The sequence below is a fragment of the Hippocampus guttulatus genome, chromosome 1 (assembly GCF_054856545.1).
Source record: "Hippocampus guttulatus isolate MCC_2025c chromosome 1, RoL_Hgut_1.0, whole genome shotgun sequence".
NCBI lineage: Eukaryota > Metazoa > Chordata > Actinopteri > Syngnathiformes > Syngnathidae > Hippocampus > Hippocampus guttulatus.
Genome location: NC_141261.1, coordinates 15,207,442 through 15,221,903, shown reverse-complemented (window position 1 = coordinate 15,221,903; position 14,462 = coordinate 15,207,442). Strand labels below are relative to the sequence as shown.

At 48.8% G+C, this 14,462-nt stretch overlaps 1 protein-coding gene across 2 annotated transcripts in view; it reads right to left on the bottom strand.

Moving 5' to 3' along the window:
• cpne5a (copine Va) overlaps positions 1-1,691 on the bottom strand; it is a 68,588-nt gene extending 66,897 nt beyond the window's left edge. For both annotated transcript variants that reach the window (XM_086113269.1, XM_086113278.1), the window contains exon 1: positions 1,403-1,691. In XM_086113269.1, the coding sequence (XP_085969395.1) occupies positions 1,403-1,515 (113 nt within the window). In that variant the 5' untranslated portion in view covers positions 1,516-1,691. The remainder of the gene's footprint in view (positions 1-1,402) is intronic.
• Between the last annotated feature and the right edge of the window lie 12,771 nt (positions 1,692-14,462).

Here is a 14,462-nt window from a genome sequence, read left to right as displayed (position 1 = left end):
TATAACAGAGTAAATAGTACAAGTGATATTGTTTCTGCAAAGTGATCGTAAGACGATCGACGGTCTGAAACTAGTCCAAATTTCACTCCATATGACAAACTTTTCGGGAAGTTGAAGAAAATGGCCCATGAGAAGGCTCCGTGACCCGCAAAGCTGATCTTGGCAAAAGCAATCCCGAAAATTTGGAGCCGGATTGACCAAGAGTAATACGATACGATACAATACATCCTGATGAATGGCTGTTCGAAATGCGACATAGCACGAGTGCTGTCTTTTAAGTGATCTTTTGTTGCTGCGGTGTGTCTTCTCACGATTCCATCATTTGTTTGGTTTTTTTCCTCAGAATTTCCTCCTCTGCTTCCTCGAAACCAGAGCTGCCCAAGTGCGGCCCTCGAGAGCCCCTAACCGTCCTGTTTTGGATGTCGCCCTCCTCCAGCACACCTGATTAAATCTGCTGATGATTTGAATCAGGTCTGCTGGAGGAGCCATGGACTAAACACCCCCCCCCCCCACTCATGAGGGTGACACTCATTCTTTGCTCCTCTCTCGCTCGTGTCTCTCTCATACGTGAAATGCAACTCATCCATAATGGATCTGACGAATGAATGAATGCGTCGGGCGGCTCTGCCCCACCCCGAGCGATCGGCATGCAAGCTTGTATTTGGAGGCAGACTTGAACATCCGGAGATGGACAATCCAAGCGCTCCAGTTTGTGTGACAAACGCTACGCTGGCCCGCGAAGCATTGACCACCCCTCGAGGGAGGGTGACCGGTGCGAGAAATACCTGAAGAGGCAATTCCACTCCGACGCGGTCGATATCATTACAGCACGCGTGCACACATTATATAACACAGACTCATTCTAAAATTGAGGGCAAAAAAATTGCCGGCAATGCTTCCATTTTATGACCAAAACAAATGATGAAATCCTGCAATTCATATCTTGGGAGAGAAAAAAAAACAAACAAACATAACCCCCCCCCCCCAAAAAAAAAACAATTGCAATGAAATCTTGGAAATGCTCGACACAAAACCGAGTCTTGGAGTTGCAAAAAATGTTTGCTAACAAATGCTTGACTATTGCAGTCAAATGTGGGACGTAAAATGAAATATTGATATCAAATGTGGGGGTGCGGGGGGGGGGAGTAGATGAATATTGCAATAAAATCGTAATAAATGCTAAAACTCATTCAAATAACGATGAAATATCGCACTGTAAACAAATGATGGAAAAACTCAAATGTATGGAAAAATATGTCATTCATTTTTTTTTTTTTTAACGATGGCACTCACATCCAACTGAATATCTCACGATGAAATTGTCGTCAAGGCAGCGAGTTTCCCCGACGGCAGCGCCACTTTGACGAAAGCTCCAAGTGATTGGTCGCACGCATTCGCTCACCTGCAGGAGACGGTGAGCTCCACTTTGGTCGCCGGGATGCTCCCGCTGCTGGGGTCCAAGTCACACACGGTGGTCGCCGTGCTCCCCACCTTATCCATCACGTCACCCTCCATGCTGCCGGCCGGGAAAGCCAGCCCAGGCTGCCCGGGGGGTCGAGTGTTGCCGTCCGCGACTCCGGTGCGGCGGAAGCGCCTCGCTGCCGTCCTCCGCGGAAGTGGAGAGAAAGCGCTCGCAAAGTTGACGGCTGCGGCGGGCTCACGTCAGCCTCCGGGACCGCTCGGCGGGCGACGAATGCGCGCCGATGGTGGAGCGCAAGCTGCCAACTCCGCCTTCCTCCTCCTCCTCCTCCTCCTCCTTTTCTGTGTGCATTCCGCTACGTGCGTGCGGCCGCACGTCCACGCCATCGATCCACTGGCGCAGGGGATCGTTCTGGGGCTTTCAGATTGGCTTGGACAGAAAATAAATCAGCGAAGATGGGATGAAAAGTGCGCTGGGAATTATAATTGCACAATCTCACTCATGTTTGTCTGCGCAGATTCATTGCGGAAAATTCCGCAGGCAGCAAGTCAATTGTAAGGTGATGTAGCTCACATGCCATTGAAAAAAAAAAAAGGACAATAAAAGAGCGTGATTTAGCGAGCTGGTCTTTGAAAGGCAGAGTTTGAGGGGAACCGGAAAAAAAAAAACACTTTTTGTCAAATGATGACTAGACAGTAGCACAAGATAAACCTGATGCGTGAAACCAAAGCGTCAGCTGTTTCTGGCCCCATCTTGTGGCTCTCATTTGGTATACGAGAAACCACGGTGTCTGGGGAAAAACAACCAATCAGAGACAGAAGGCGTGTCTTGTGAGGTATCGCAATCTCAGCGAGAGAGCCCACGCACAACAGAACACTCGGGCAAGTTGGGACATCATCGCCGTAAAGCGTCAAAAGTCAGGCCTTCAAAATAAATGTACAGCACTCGAAGAAGAGTTACCGCCAATGTTCCCTCTAAGATGCACGCGTGAGCAACTGCGCACTCGTCTTAGCGTACACGGTGATGCTGGCGGCCACCACGCACGCACGTGACATCTCGACACTCATTTCAACCCAATTGAAATGAGTGACACCACAAACGGGACACCACACTATTCCCGCTTCCGTGACAGTTTCAGTCGAGCGGCCGAGGGTGCTCACTCAGTTACTCTACGATGGTTTGACGCACACATTGACACGCCTACACTCGCACTCGACACTGACGACGCACGGACCGCTCCATGCAGGAAGTCCAAAAAGGGATCCAGTTCAAGAGCTCCTTGAACGTGGTTTCGTCATGCGTTTCAAAGGTGAGGAAAGAGAGGAAGAGCTGGATGAGGAATTTTTGTGTTTTATCAAATGATAGTTTTCATATGTTTATGAGTAGACAACGTGGGACCATATTTATTCAGAGTGACTGAATTAATTATGGTCAAAATAACCCGTGTGGGCGGCCCGGTAGTCCAGTGGTTAGCACGTCGGCTTCACAGTGCAGAGGTACCGGGTTCGATTCCAGCTCCGGCCTCCCTGTGTGGAGTTTGCATGTTCTCCCCGGGCCTGCGTGGGTTTTCTCCGGGTGCTCCGGTTTCCTCCCACATTCCAAAAACATGCATGGCAGGCTGATTGGACGCTCTAAATTGTCCTTAGGTGTGAGTGTGTGCGCAGATGGTTGTTAGTCTCTGTGTGTCCTGCGATTGGCTGGCAACTGATTCAGGGTGTCCCCGCCTACTGCCCGAAGATGGCTGGGATAGGCTCCAGCACCCCCGCGACCCTAGTGAGGATCAAGCGGTTTGGAAAATGGATGGATGGATAACCCGTGTGTTAAAATCAAAGTACCAAACTTCGGGGGATTTTATTTGTGTCCTAAATCTTGATTCAATATCTTCTACATTGATAAAAAGGTGATTTGAATTTTTTTTTCCATAACATCCTAACTTGTGATGCGGGCATTGTTTTCGGTCCGCCGCGGTGAAGAAGGAGATGAGCCCAAAGGTGACGCTCTCGATTTACATTCCAACCCTCAAATCGGGTCACGAGCTGCGGGTCGTGATGGGAAAGAACGTGATAGCAGATACAAGCGGCCGAAATGAGTTTCCTCCGCAGGCTGTCCGGGCTCTTCCTCAGAGATAAGGTGAGAAGCTCGGGACTGAGTCCGGCCGCGGCTTCTCCACATGGAGAAGAGGCAGATGAGGTGGCTCGGGCATCTGATGAGGATGCATCCCGGTCGCCTCCCTGGTGAGGTGTTCCGGGCAGGGAGACCCCGGGGATGACACAGGACACGTTGGAGAGACTCTGCCTCACGGCTAGCCCGGAACACTTTGGGTTCTCCTGGCACGAGCGTGTTGAGCAAAGTTCGAGATATGTGCGCATTTTATTTTCCGAAACCCTGACTGCGGATGGTATGACAAACAATGACGTCGTAGTTACAGAGGTGTTTGTGTTTATGTGCTCCCTCTTACGAGTACCAGTCAAGAGGCGAGCAGCGGCATTCTGGACCAGCTGGAGACGCTTAATGGAGGACTGGCTGATTCCAAAGTAAAGGGCTGAGTAAAGTTTGAAATCACTGTCCAGTTTAAGGCCCAAGTTTAAGGCCCACCTAGTGCTGCAAACGAGTCAGCAGAATACTGTGATCCACTGTATCAAATGCTGCAGTTAAATCCAATAAAACACGATGAATTCATCGCAGATCCTTCTAGTGTACCCCCCTCTGGGGGGACAGTATAATCCAGTCTAGCAGACACAAGTTTTACACGTACTGTAAGTGACAGAGAAACGAAAGCTACAGTGATATTAGTTGTTTTCCGCAGAGGAAGAATATATGCCAAAGACCATTGAAATATTGCCCTTCCACATGTATTGCTTCACAGTTTGTGTTCAAACGTCTGTTGCTTCAGTATCTGCCAGATAGTGTATTAAGTCCCAAAAAAGAGAACAGCTTTGAGAGTTAGTCATTTTAGAACGGGAATTCCCAAACTGTGGCGCACCCTATTTTAAGGGTGTGTAAATCTAAGGTTGTCACGGCAACGACACAAAATCACTTCTCTTTATTACACGCCTGACGAGCGACCAAGTGATTCCGAAGCTTCCGTTTGAAGGTAACCGGCTGCGGCCTCGATATGCAAAATGTGCGCTGAAACGGAAACCCTTTTGTCTTCTTTGACACCGCTGTGGTCCAGAGTGCTGAACTGTGCTTCCGATCACTTGGATGAATATTGATCACCTTCAAATTGTACTTAAAGCATTTACTTGCCGAATTCATCTTTTTTCATCGTCTGATGAACTTCAAAGTGTGATTGCGACGCAGGAAGGGGGGGGGATGCCTGCACGAGGAGAGGCTGAGCGAGTAAGAGACAGAGCGAAAGTGAGTGAGTGCGCTTCAATGAATGAGTGTGTGAGTGTAATGTGCATGTGTGTGAGACAGTGCCTGAGTGAATGAATGAATGAATGTGTGTGTGAGAGTGTGTGCATGCCTGTGTGTGAGAGTGGGTGTCAACGTGTGAGTGAAAGAGCGTGAGTCTACGGGTGAGCAGGCAAGTGACTACATGGGTGTGAGAATGAGCAAGTGAATATCTGTTGAGTGTGAAAGAGTGAGCATGCGAGAGTAAGGGAGAGAGAGAAAGGGAGCGAAAGGGGGGCCTCAATTTTCCCCGCTCCAACCAGGCGCTTTGCTGCTTGCGGCTTCAATCATCATCACGATCAAATCAATTGAAGTATAAGATTAGTCGAGCATCCTTGTCGTCTTTACCTTGCGGGAGAGACACACCACACTGTCATCTTCGATCCTGAAATTCATTTGAAAGATGCACTTGGCTTGAACGCAGCTTTTAGTCTGCTCTCGTCTGGTTTTATTGACGCTTTTTACTTCCATACGTCTTCTTGGACGCGCGCTGTTATTTGTGTTTTACGGTCCGGAAAGCACTTTGCTGTTTGAAATGTGCTCTGAAGTACAAGCCGGAGTTGATTTCACGCGTGTCGTCCGTCTCCAGTGAGGCAAATACAACATCATGCGACTGTCAAGTCCAATTTGGTGGAATTTCTAAAAATTGCCCACCGAGATAAATAGTGATTGTGGGAATTTATTCGAACCAAATCTGTGTGGAAACGGTTTTAACTTTTATTTGTAAAACTGAATTCAAATTCAGACTGTACAATTCAGATTCCGTTTTTTCAAAAAGATCAAACGACGCCAGCTCAATTTGGGTCCTTGCGATTCCCCTTTTCAATGCCGCGATTCCAACTCCGAACTGAATCGTTCCGATTCAGTTTGTGGTGGCCCGCCCATATTTCAACCTGCACAGGCTCCACCTTCGTAATGATCCCAGAGGGGGATGATGGGTGGACCACAAATCCCCACTGAAGGGAAGGTCCCGAGCGTCCTCTCGAGGTGAGGCTTGACCTCGATTCTCATTGCGACGCTTGCATTCAAACACATTCACATTTGCAGCGCCTCGCTCTTTTCTAATTCGCTGCCGGCATCCAACGGCAGCGCTTCGGATGCGTTCGTCAGTCTTGGCCACCTGTGATGGCAACCACATTAGAGCGACGCGTGCAGGACTCACTGAACTTTGGAATGCCGTCTCTCTCGCTCTCTCTGGTTCTCTTGCCCCTTTCTGCTCTCCCCTTTTCCACGCTCTCGCTCTGTGGCTTCTCCCCCCCCCTGTGCCCTTCGCTCTCGCAATCCCTTCCTCAATTTCGCCGCAGCAGTCTCCGTCCTTTCCCTTTCCATCCCTCCTTTGCTAAAAGATGGTTGCGATGCCGCTCCATTCTCACCCACTCAATTTTTCTCCCTCTCATTCCTTCTCCCCCGCCCTTTCCCAAGGCCGGCTCTCCTTCTCTCACTCTCTCTATCACCTTCTCTCGACTCCTATTGCCCAGATGAAAAGTTGCAATATCTCTCCCCTCTTCTAACGCTCTCCTGGTATATCTCTGGCCCTCCCTTAAGCTCCCCCCTATTTCATGACTTAACTCTGCATGGGATTTGGCCCAACCGGTCTACAAATGCTTTGGGGACTTTGAGAAGGCGTTCCACCGTGTCCCTCAGAGAGTTCTGTGGGGAGTACGGAGTACCGAATCCCTCGATACGGACCGTTCGGGTCCCGAGGCCATCAATGTCAGAGTTGGGTTCGCATTGCCAGCAGTTAGTCGGAATCGTTTTCAGTGAGGGTTGGACTCCGCCGAGGCTTCCTCCCGAGAGTCGAGGAGCTTCTTCTCCACGTTGAGGGGAGCCAGATGAGGTGGCTCGGGTATGTGGATGGAATACCTGCTGGGTCTCTTCCTGGTGAGGTTTTCCGTTCACACCCCAGCGGAAGGAGGCCCTGGGGACAACTCAAGAGGCGCTGGAGAGACTACGGGAGGGCCATGGGATCCCTCAGGTCGAGCTGGAAGAAGTGGCTGGGGAGGCGGAAGTCTGGGCTTCCCTGCTAAAGCTGTTGCCCCCACGACCCGACCCCGGATAAGCGGTGGAAAATGGATGGATGGATGGATGGAACTCTATTCTTTTCCAGCCGAATGGTTATAATGCCCACTTTCTTCCTCTCTCTCTCTCATCCCGCCTTTGCTTCCCTCTCTCCCACACACTCGATCTCTCGGTTTCTCTTTTTCCGTTGGGAGGTTGCAACACCCACACCTTTCCTGCCGTTTTTGTTTACAGCAGCATGTCGCAACGACATTTGAACACTTCTGACAGAAATCATACTGGGTTATTAATACAGTGAACTAACCTTAACCACAGCATTCAGGGGGAGAAAAATGAGATGGGGGAGGAGGAATAAAAAATTTAAAAAAAAGGAGGGCATCAATCCAAAAATGAAAGGTATGCACTTCCCGAGAGCGAGCGCCTTCCACCGAGTTTACATTGTTGATTTTGGCGGAACCCGACGCAGGAAATTTCCTGGGCTCCCGGGTTGAAGAAGCGGCTAGCATCGCGGTGCCGCTCGGAAATCAATTGGACAGGAATCTTTCCTTTCAGGCCTCTGCGGCATATCAGCGACCCACGAGGGAAACGTCATAACCGTGCGACGGCGGCACATCCGCCATTGACGTTTCCTGCAAAAAAAGAACTGCTTGGATGCGTTCATCCACACCTAAAAGGAATTCCAAATACGTGTAGCGCCGCAACGCGCCGATGTGTAGCCCGCTGCCCCCGTGATGCTTCACTGATTAAAGTTGACTTTCCATCCTGTGCCAGAGGGACTTTGATTCCACTTTTCTCCCAGACCCATATCAATGCAAATCATCGCAATTATCCCCCCCCCCCCCCGTGTGCCAGTACGGCCGGAAATGAACGCCCGCCCACGGAGAGGTAACGCTCGCAGCAGGTGCAGCCGCCGAGGCGTAATGGCGGTGTTCCTCCCACACAGCGATGCGGCGAGGGGCTGCTGAGCAAAGATCCACCAGGATCATCACAAATGATCCAGCGAGCGCCTTCAATGAGTTCATATACAAATATTCTGTCCATCCGTTTTCTGGAGCGATTGTCCTCGTTAGGGTGGCGTCAGGACACATGGAGGCAAACGGTTGACTGGTCGTCAGCCCACGTCAAAGGAAAAAAAAAGAAAAAAAAAAAAGGTCACCAGCCGGGGGCTTGATGCAAACAATGCAGTGGTCACTAGTCCATGTAAGGATAAGCAAACATTGTCAGAAATGACCTGGGCAATCATAGAACAAAAAAAGAGTGGTCGCCAAGCAATGTCGGGCACATATTGACAAACGTCGGACCGGTCGCCAGTCGGCAACGTGCCACTTACAATAGGCTGGCGGGCATATGAATTTAGGGCGCGCACAGTATTGCCCAGATGTGGGCAAATGACGGCCCGGGGGCCACATCTGGCCCGCCCAAAGTCTCTGAGCGGCCCTCGCAGTGAACATAAAATCAAAGAAAAACGACTATGCGGTGCTTTAATTTTGAAAGTTGGGTTTTCATTTGAAGTGCACGCATGCCAACACTCGAACAAAGCAAGTTAGCGAGCAAGAGCCTGGACGTGCGTCTGCGGTGTTACCAAGCTTCTGCCGTTTTCACTGTATAAAGTTGACGAACTTGCTTTTCTACGCATTGCACATGTACAAGGTAACCGAGCAACTTCAGCGCGGCCACCGCCATCCCAGAGATGTCTATAGCAGAGGCAACGAAGGCAGGCACATCTCAGGGAGGTGGATGCATCCTGTGGTCTAGTGAATTGCCGTCATCAGCTTCAAGTCTGTGTGGACGCGCCGCCAGTGGGCCAAAAATCGTCTCGTTGCCACAGAGATGACCTTTGTCGCATCAAACCAAAACATGCGGCCCGCCAGAGCGGCAGAGGTGAAGGATAAAGTCCGGCTGTTTTGGGAACGGGCCGACCGGGAGTCCTGCTGATTCCTCTCAGAGGGCATTCATTCAACAAATTGGCGATCCATTTTCCCAGACGACGCCAGCGTCTCCACATGCGTTACCCTTTGCAAAGCGTCTCAAGTTTGAGTTCACCCGTCGCTTGAGTTTGAGCGATGACCGCTCGTCTCACACCATCGGCGGCTTGTTCGCTTCCATTCTGCAGAGCTGCTCCCATTGGCCGACTTTTTATGATAAGAGAGGAACTTCCAACTCCAAACAGCAGGATACCTGTTATCGAAGAACACGGATGTCTTCCACGATGGACAGAATAGGTCGACCGCCATTTTCTGATCCCCCAGCCACTATTTCTCTCCCAAAAAGAGACGAGGAAAAATGTTTTTTCTTATATTTGGTGGAGGGAAGAGATCCAGGAGTATTCGGCTTGGTCATATACTGTGTGCAAATCTCCAGCTTCACGTGTTGTGCCGACTGGGGGCATTAGAATTCATCACGTGGTTCTTTTAAATCACTGTCAATAATTTAATTTTTCCCTCTTATGTTTGTATTTGGGAGTCTTGACTAGGAGTGGCTAAAATGAGTTGGCGGTTGGTGCAAAAAAATACCCCCCCCCCAAAAAAATCATGTTATAATTGTAAAGGCGCCATTTTAATGACTTAATAATTTTGGATTTCCTAATTGTTACAAAATTGAGCATATCAACGCATCTGGCAAGTTACTGAAACAAGACAGCTGTTTTTTCTAAAGATGTTAAAAATAATCAACAAAGCTGAGGAGGTTCAGTTTTGCTCAATTAATTGCCCACTGCTCGTATGATAGCCTTAAATGTCAGCGTTGTCATGATTTGACGGGCCCGTTGTCAACTTCGTGTGACGCCGTGAACTCCTCTCCGCCCGCACGCCATCCCGTGATTAACGCGACAGCCTCGCACATCAAGATAGCGAGAAGGGCTCACTCGCCAGCGTAAACACCCCAGCTTTCTGTTCACACCCCCAACCCCCACCTCCCCGCTGTACCAGAGGACCCTCAGAGCACAACTCACCAAGACGTTGTTCTTCATTGCAGGAGCAGCGGAGCTTCGCGCTCGATGGGCATCCGCAGGCCCGAGGATGGACGATGTCCGCGGGGAGGAAACGCCAAGCACCTTTTTTTTCTTTTGAGCTCCTCCTGACTGCCCCGCCATCACCAGCTGACACTTTCAAAAGAAATCAAAGGTCCGTGCCTCTTGCGGTACGCCACTGAGGGTGGCACGTTGCACGGTGGTGGTGGACCAGCAGGCGGGAGAGAGGAGCAGGGTGAACATGACGAATTATAAAACAGAGAAAACTGAATCCAAAACAAACATAGTCCAAAGTAGCAAACAAAAATCACAACTGAAGCTAAAACAGAGCCGTGACCAAAACAGGACCGAAACAAACATGACAGTAGCAAAGAGCACCAATGACCCGACAATGTGTTCGGGCGGGAGTCCTTTTATAGAACTAATTACCTAACGACCAACAGGTGTGCAGCTGCAGGGGTGGGGGGGGGGGGGGCGACAGTGCCACCTGTTGATCCCAAACCGAATCATGACAGAGGGACTCTTACAACAAGCGCAGCTGATTGTGAGTAAGCACAGGTTTGCTTCCCTGGTGACAGTCAATTGATAAAACAATTAGCCACTCTTCCACTATTAACTCATTCAATCGCAGCCATTTTCACTGGAGCAAGCCCCTCAATCCCAGTGTTTTATTGGATTTTGACTGATCTTGCAAGGCCCACAGAATATTTGGTTCAAATGCTATATAAACATGTAGCCTACCAAAATAAAGTTTGGGCTCTCTTCTGTCTTTTTTCTATCTTGTTTCTATCTTTTTCCATTCTTCAGCAATCGGCATTACAAAATGGCTAAATTTCATGAAAATGGCGATTCCTGGCCAAAAAAAAAACAAAAAACAGAAAGAGCTTTTTGTAAAAGCATGCATCTCAAGCATGTGAGGCACCACTGCCACCTACTGGTCGCTTTTTTGCATGATTTACAATGCGAACGGCTTCTTCTCATTCAGATTGCATCAGACCCTCCTCCTCTCTATGACACACAAAAAAAAAAGACTTCGATGTACAAGTACATCCTTGGTAGGCGGGGCCTAATTTTAAAAAGATGTACAAGTACGTCTTGTGGAGTGAAAGAGTTAAGCGAGTGCCACCAAGTACGGTGGTGCTCTGAGATCTAAGTGTCCCAACTTATCAAGATACATGCCACTCTTCAGACAATTTTTGTGTTTCAACCCAGAAGCAAAAAAAAAAAAAAAGACAAGCGCTGTACGGTGGCAGTTGATTCAAATGACCTCACCCCACACAACAAGCTGTAGTTTCGCAGGCAGCAAAGCATTCTTCCACAAAGTGGCTTCAAGCTGCTTATTTCTACTCCCAGTCGAAGCTAAACAATAAACAAAGCGAAAGAAACCTTGATTTAAAACGATCACATCACTCAAATGATCGGCTCATCAGTAAGCAGCCCGGTCATGATCCCGATCATCAGAATCAGGTGTGTTGGAGGAGGGAAGCATCGAAAACCTGCAGGCGAGCGGCCCTCCAGGACTGGATTTGGACAAAGCTGCTCTTGGGGGGGCTGAGGTGTCACCATGGCAACCCATCCCCTCAGTGGATTCCAGGCAGCATGAAGCCTGTGGTACCAGTACTGCACCGGCATAATCATGGAAATTTGGGGTTATGGGTTGATGAAAACATTGTAAATTTTCAACCCTTCTGCCAAAGGCTTTAATTTAAAATTTTGCTCATGGGTAGAACTCAACACAATTTGATTTATAGAGCACTTTAAAAACAACCGCAGCGGAAACAAAGTGCTGTAAATACAAATGTATATAATATATATACAGTATATAAATATATATATTCTCTATATATATATAAATGTATGTCTATTTAGTTCATAAAACGCAGGATGTAACTGAAAACAGCAACCAGGTTAAAACAAAACAGGAAAGCAAGGGCGGAGTGAAGAGCATCTATCGATCCATCTATCACGTGCTAAGCTAAAGCCGGTTCAAGGCTAAGGTAATGTTATGCTAACTGGGATTTTTCTTGTCAGTACTCGAATAACTTTGCTACAGGTAATGTCAGAACAGTATTTAGTAAAAAAAAAAAAAAAAAAAGGTTACCGGAATATGCGTTGAGGTGGATGATTTTTATGCCACACGTAGCTTTAGGAGGGATTATTTCAACCTCCAAATGTTGACATAAAGCTACGCATCGCTTTGACGGATTCAACAACACACACATGGGATTGTTCTGCACACAAGCCATACTGTCATCATTTGATCTGGGACGTGCAGTGGATACATCCAGGAGCCGGGGGGAGTGGGTGGGGGCGGGGGGGGGGGGTGTCAATGGCGGCCATTGGAAAGGCGGAGGAGCTGCGAGTGGGGTGAATATGCAGTAAAACATCCTTCACTTTGCAATTAATGAGGGATTTCCCTGAGCTTCCAGTCTCATTTTACAGCCGAGGGGAGGGGAATTGAGTTGATTCAAATACGAGTGGGACTGGGCAGCCACTCCAGACGCACCATTTTTTTAATCCAAACAATTCAAAGGTGAATTTTCTCAAACCTTGTGCATTCCGCAGGTCCAGATTAAAGCAACATTATTTTTCCATAACGCGCTGATGGCAACGTTGTGTACTTTATATTCTGATTGGGCAATCTCAAGTTCCCATCTGAGATGGGCTCCCCCATTCAAAAGCACATTTCAGCGTGACCAAAAAAGGGATTTTCCGGACACACGTTAGGCCTCTTGTACACTTCCCACTTTTCAAACGAACACCATTCCAACGTGTACACGCTTCTCCTCTCACCTCAGGGCCACAAGAGCGCGGTCTCACTCACGCGGTGGCGATGAATCATCATTAGGCCGCTGATAAAGGGCGCGATTAAAAGAACAAGAGCGTTTTGCCGAGCTCCGTGGGCTGCACTTGGTGGCTTTCCCATTAAAGCACAGAAGCGGCCACTCCGGAAACATACGAGTGACGAATGATCTTAATTGCTGTGCGTTGCGCTCACAAATACGCCGCCGCTTTGTTTACCTGCTCGTGTTTACATTCTCCTAAGAGAACGAGGCGAAGGGCTTGTCGAGAAACATTCAAAAGACGTAACGGAGAAGTCATCCGAGTAACTGAACGCGGCCGTATTTGCGCTTGTTAGCCGCACGCTGGAATGGGCTGGCGCTCCATAAAACGCCTTCCCATGAGGGACAAAAACAAGCTTGAAATGGAAAATGTCAGGGATATTTTGCAGATTTTATTTCATTCTACTTGCCAGTGCGATGGCGCTGAGGAGAAGATGAACAACCTTGCCTGAGGCTCATAAACACTATACAAAAGCAGCAATGAGTTGTAATTGTGTTACTTTTGTAATATGTTACCCCCCCCCCCCCCCACACACACACTTGTACCCCCAATGCGGGTTTTTTTGTGTATGTGTTTCCTCACATCAGCCGGCCAGGGCAGGGAATTGCAATTGCCCACCCCCGGGGCGGGGGGGGGGGGGCATCCCTTGGATTTGCTTAATTCAAACAAGTACATCGGTTGCAGGTGATTAAAGTGCGGTAAAAAGATGTCATTTTCCTGTGTCTTCCTCCAAAATGAAGAAACGTTAAGTGGTAGTTGAATACATTTTAATCACGGGCAACCGAAAATCAAGTCCTTTTTTTTTTTACCACTATCTGAAACCGCTTCATTTGACGAGGGTCGCGGACATGCCGGACGGAGCCCATCCCGGCTGTCTCCGGCCAGCGGGCGGGGGACACCCTGAACTGGTTGCCAGCCAATCGCGGGGCACATGGAATACCCGGAGAAAGCCCACGCAGGCACAGGCAGAACATGCAAACATCAAACAGGCAGGCCGGAGCCGGATTCGAACCCTGCACCACTGCACTGTTGAGGCGGACGTGCCAACCAGTCGACCACCGTGACGTTTCAGTGCAGTAAAAATTATATGTTGTTGTGGACATACGAAAATCCATATGGAGACCTCTTTGAAATACCGTAATCCAGCCATCAGTTTTCTGGAGCGATTGCCCTTATTTGGGGCATGGATGAGAAGGGGGGGAGGGTAGTCTATCACAGCTGACCTTGGCTGTGAGGCACATGGAAGGGAAAAAAAAAGACTAAGGAATCATTACAAGTCAATATTGAAGCACATATGGACTAACAATGGACTGGTAGAGCCGAAGCAGAATTCACATTCACACCTAAAGGACACTTCTGAGTCTTTAAAGAAGACTTGACCTGCTTTTTTTTTTCTTCTAAAAACAGACAACAACAAAAAAAAAAGATTACATTTTAAGGCCGCACCATCCAGACGTAGCTGCTCCAATAGAATGCGCAGGAGGAAAGGAACGCCAGCGACTCGCGATGGGCGAGCGCGTTGAAAGGGAGGAAGAGCGGCCGGGAGCGCAAAGAAGAGGTCGCTTATGCGTCGGGGGTGGAATAAACGAGATTAGAGGCTGTAAAAGAGAGCGTGAAGAGTACAGTGCGAGAGGGGAGGGGAAGGTGGAGACCCCTGAAGGGAAGCAATCGTGTGTGTCTTCAAGCAGCATCTTGAGCTGAAGCCAAGTCACCGCGGAGGAGTATGACAGCAACACAGAGAAAATGATCAATGACATCACACGAGCAGCACCTGTACAAAACCTGAGATCATTACACAATGGAGGTATGTTAAAA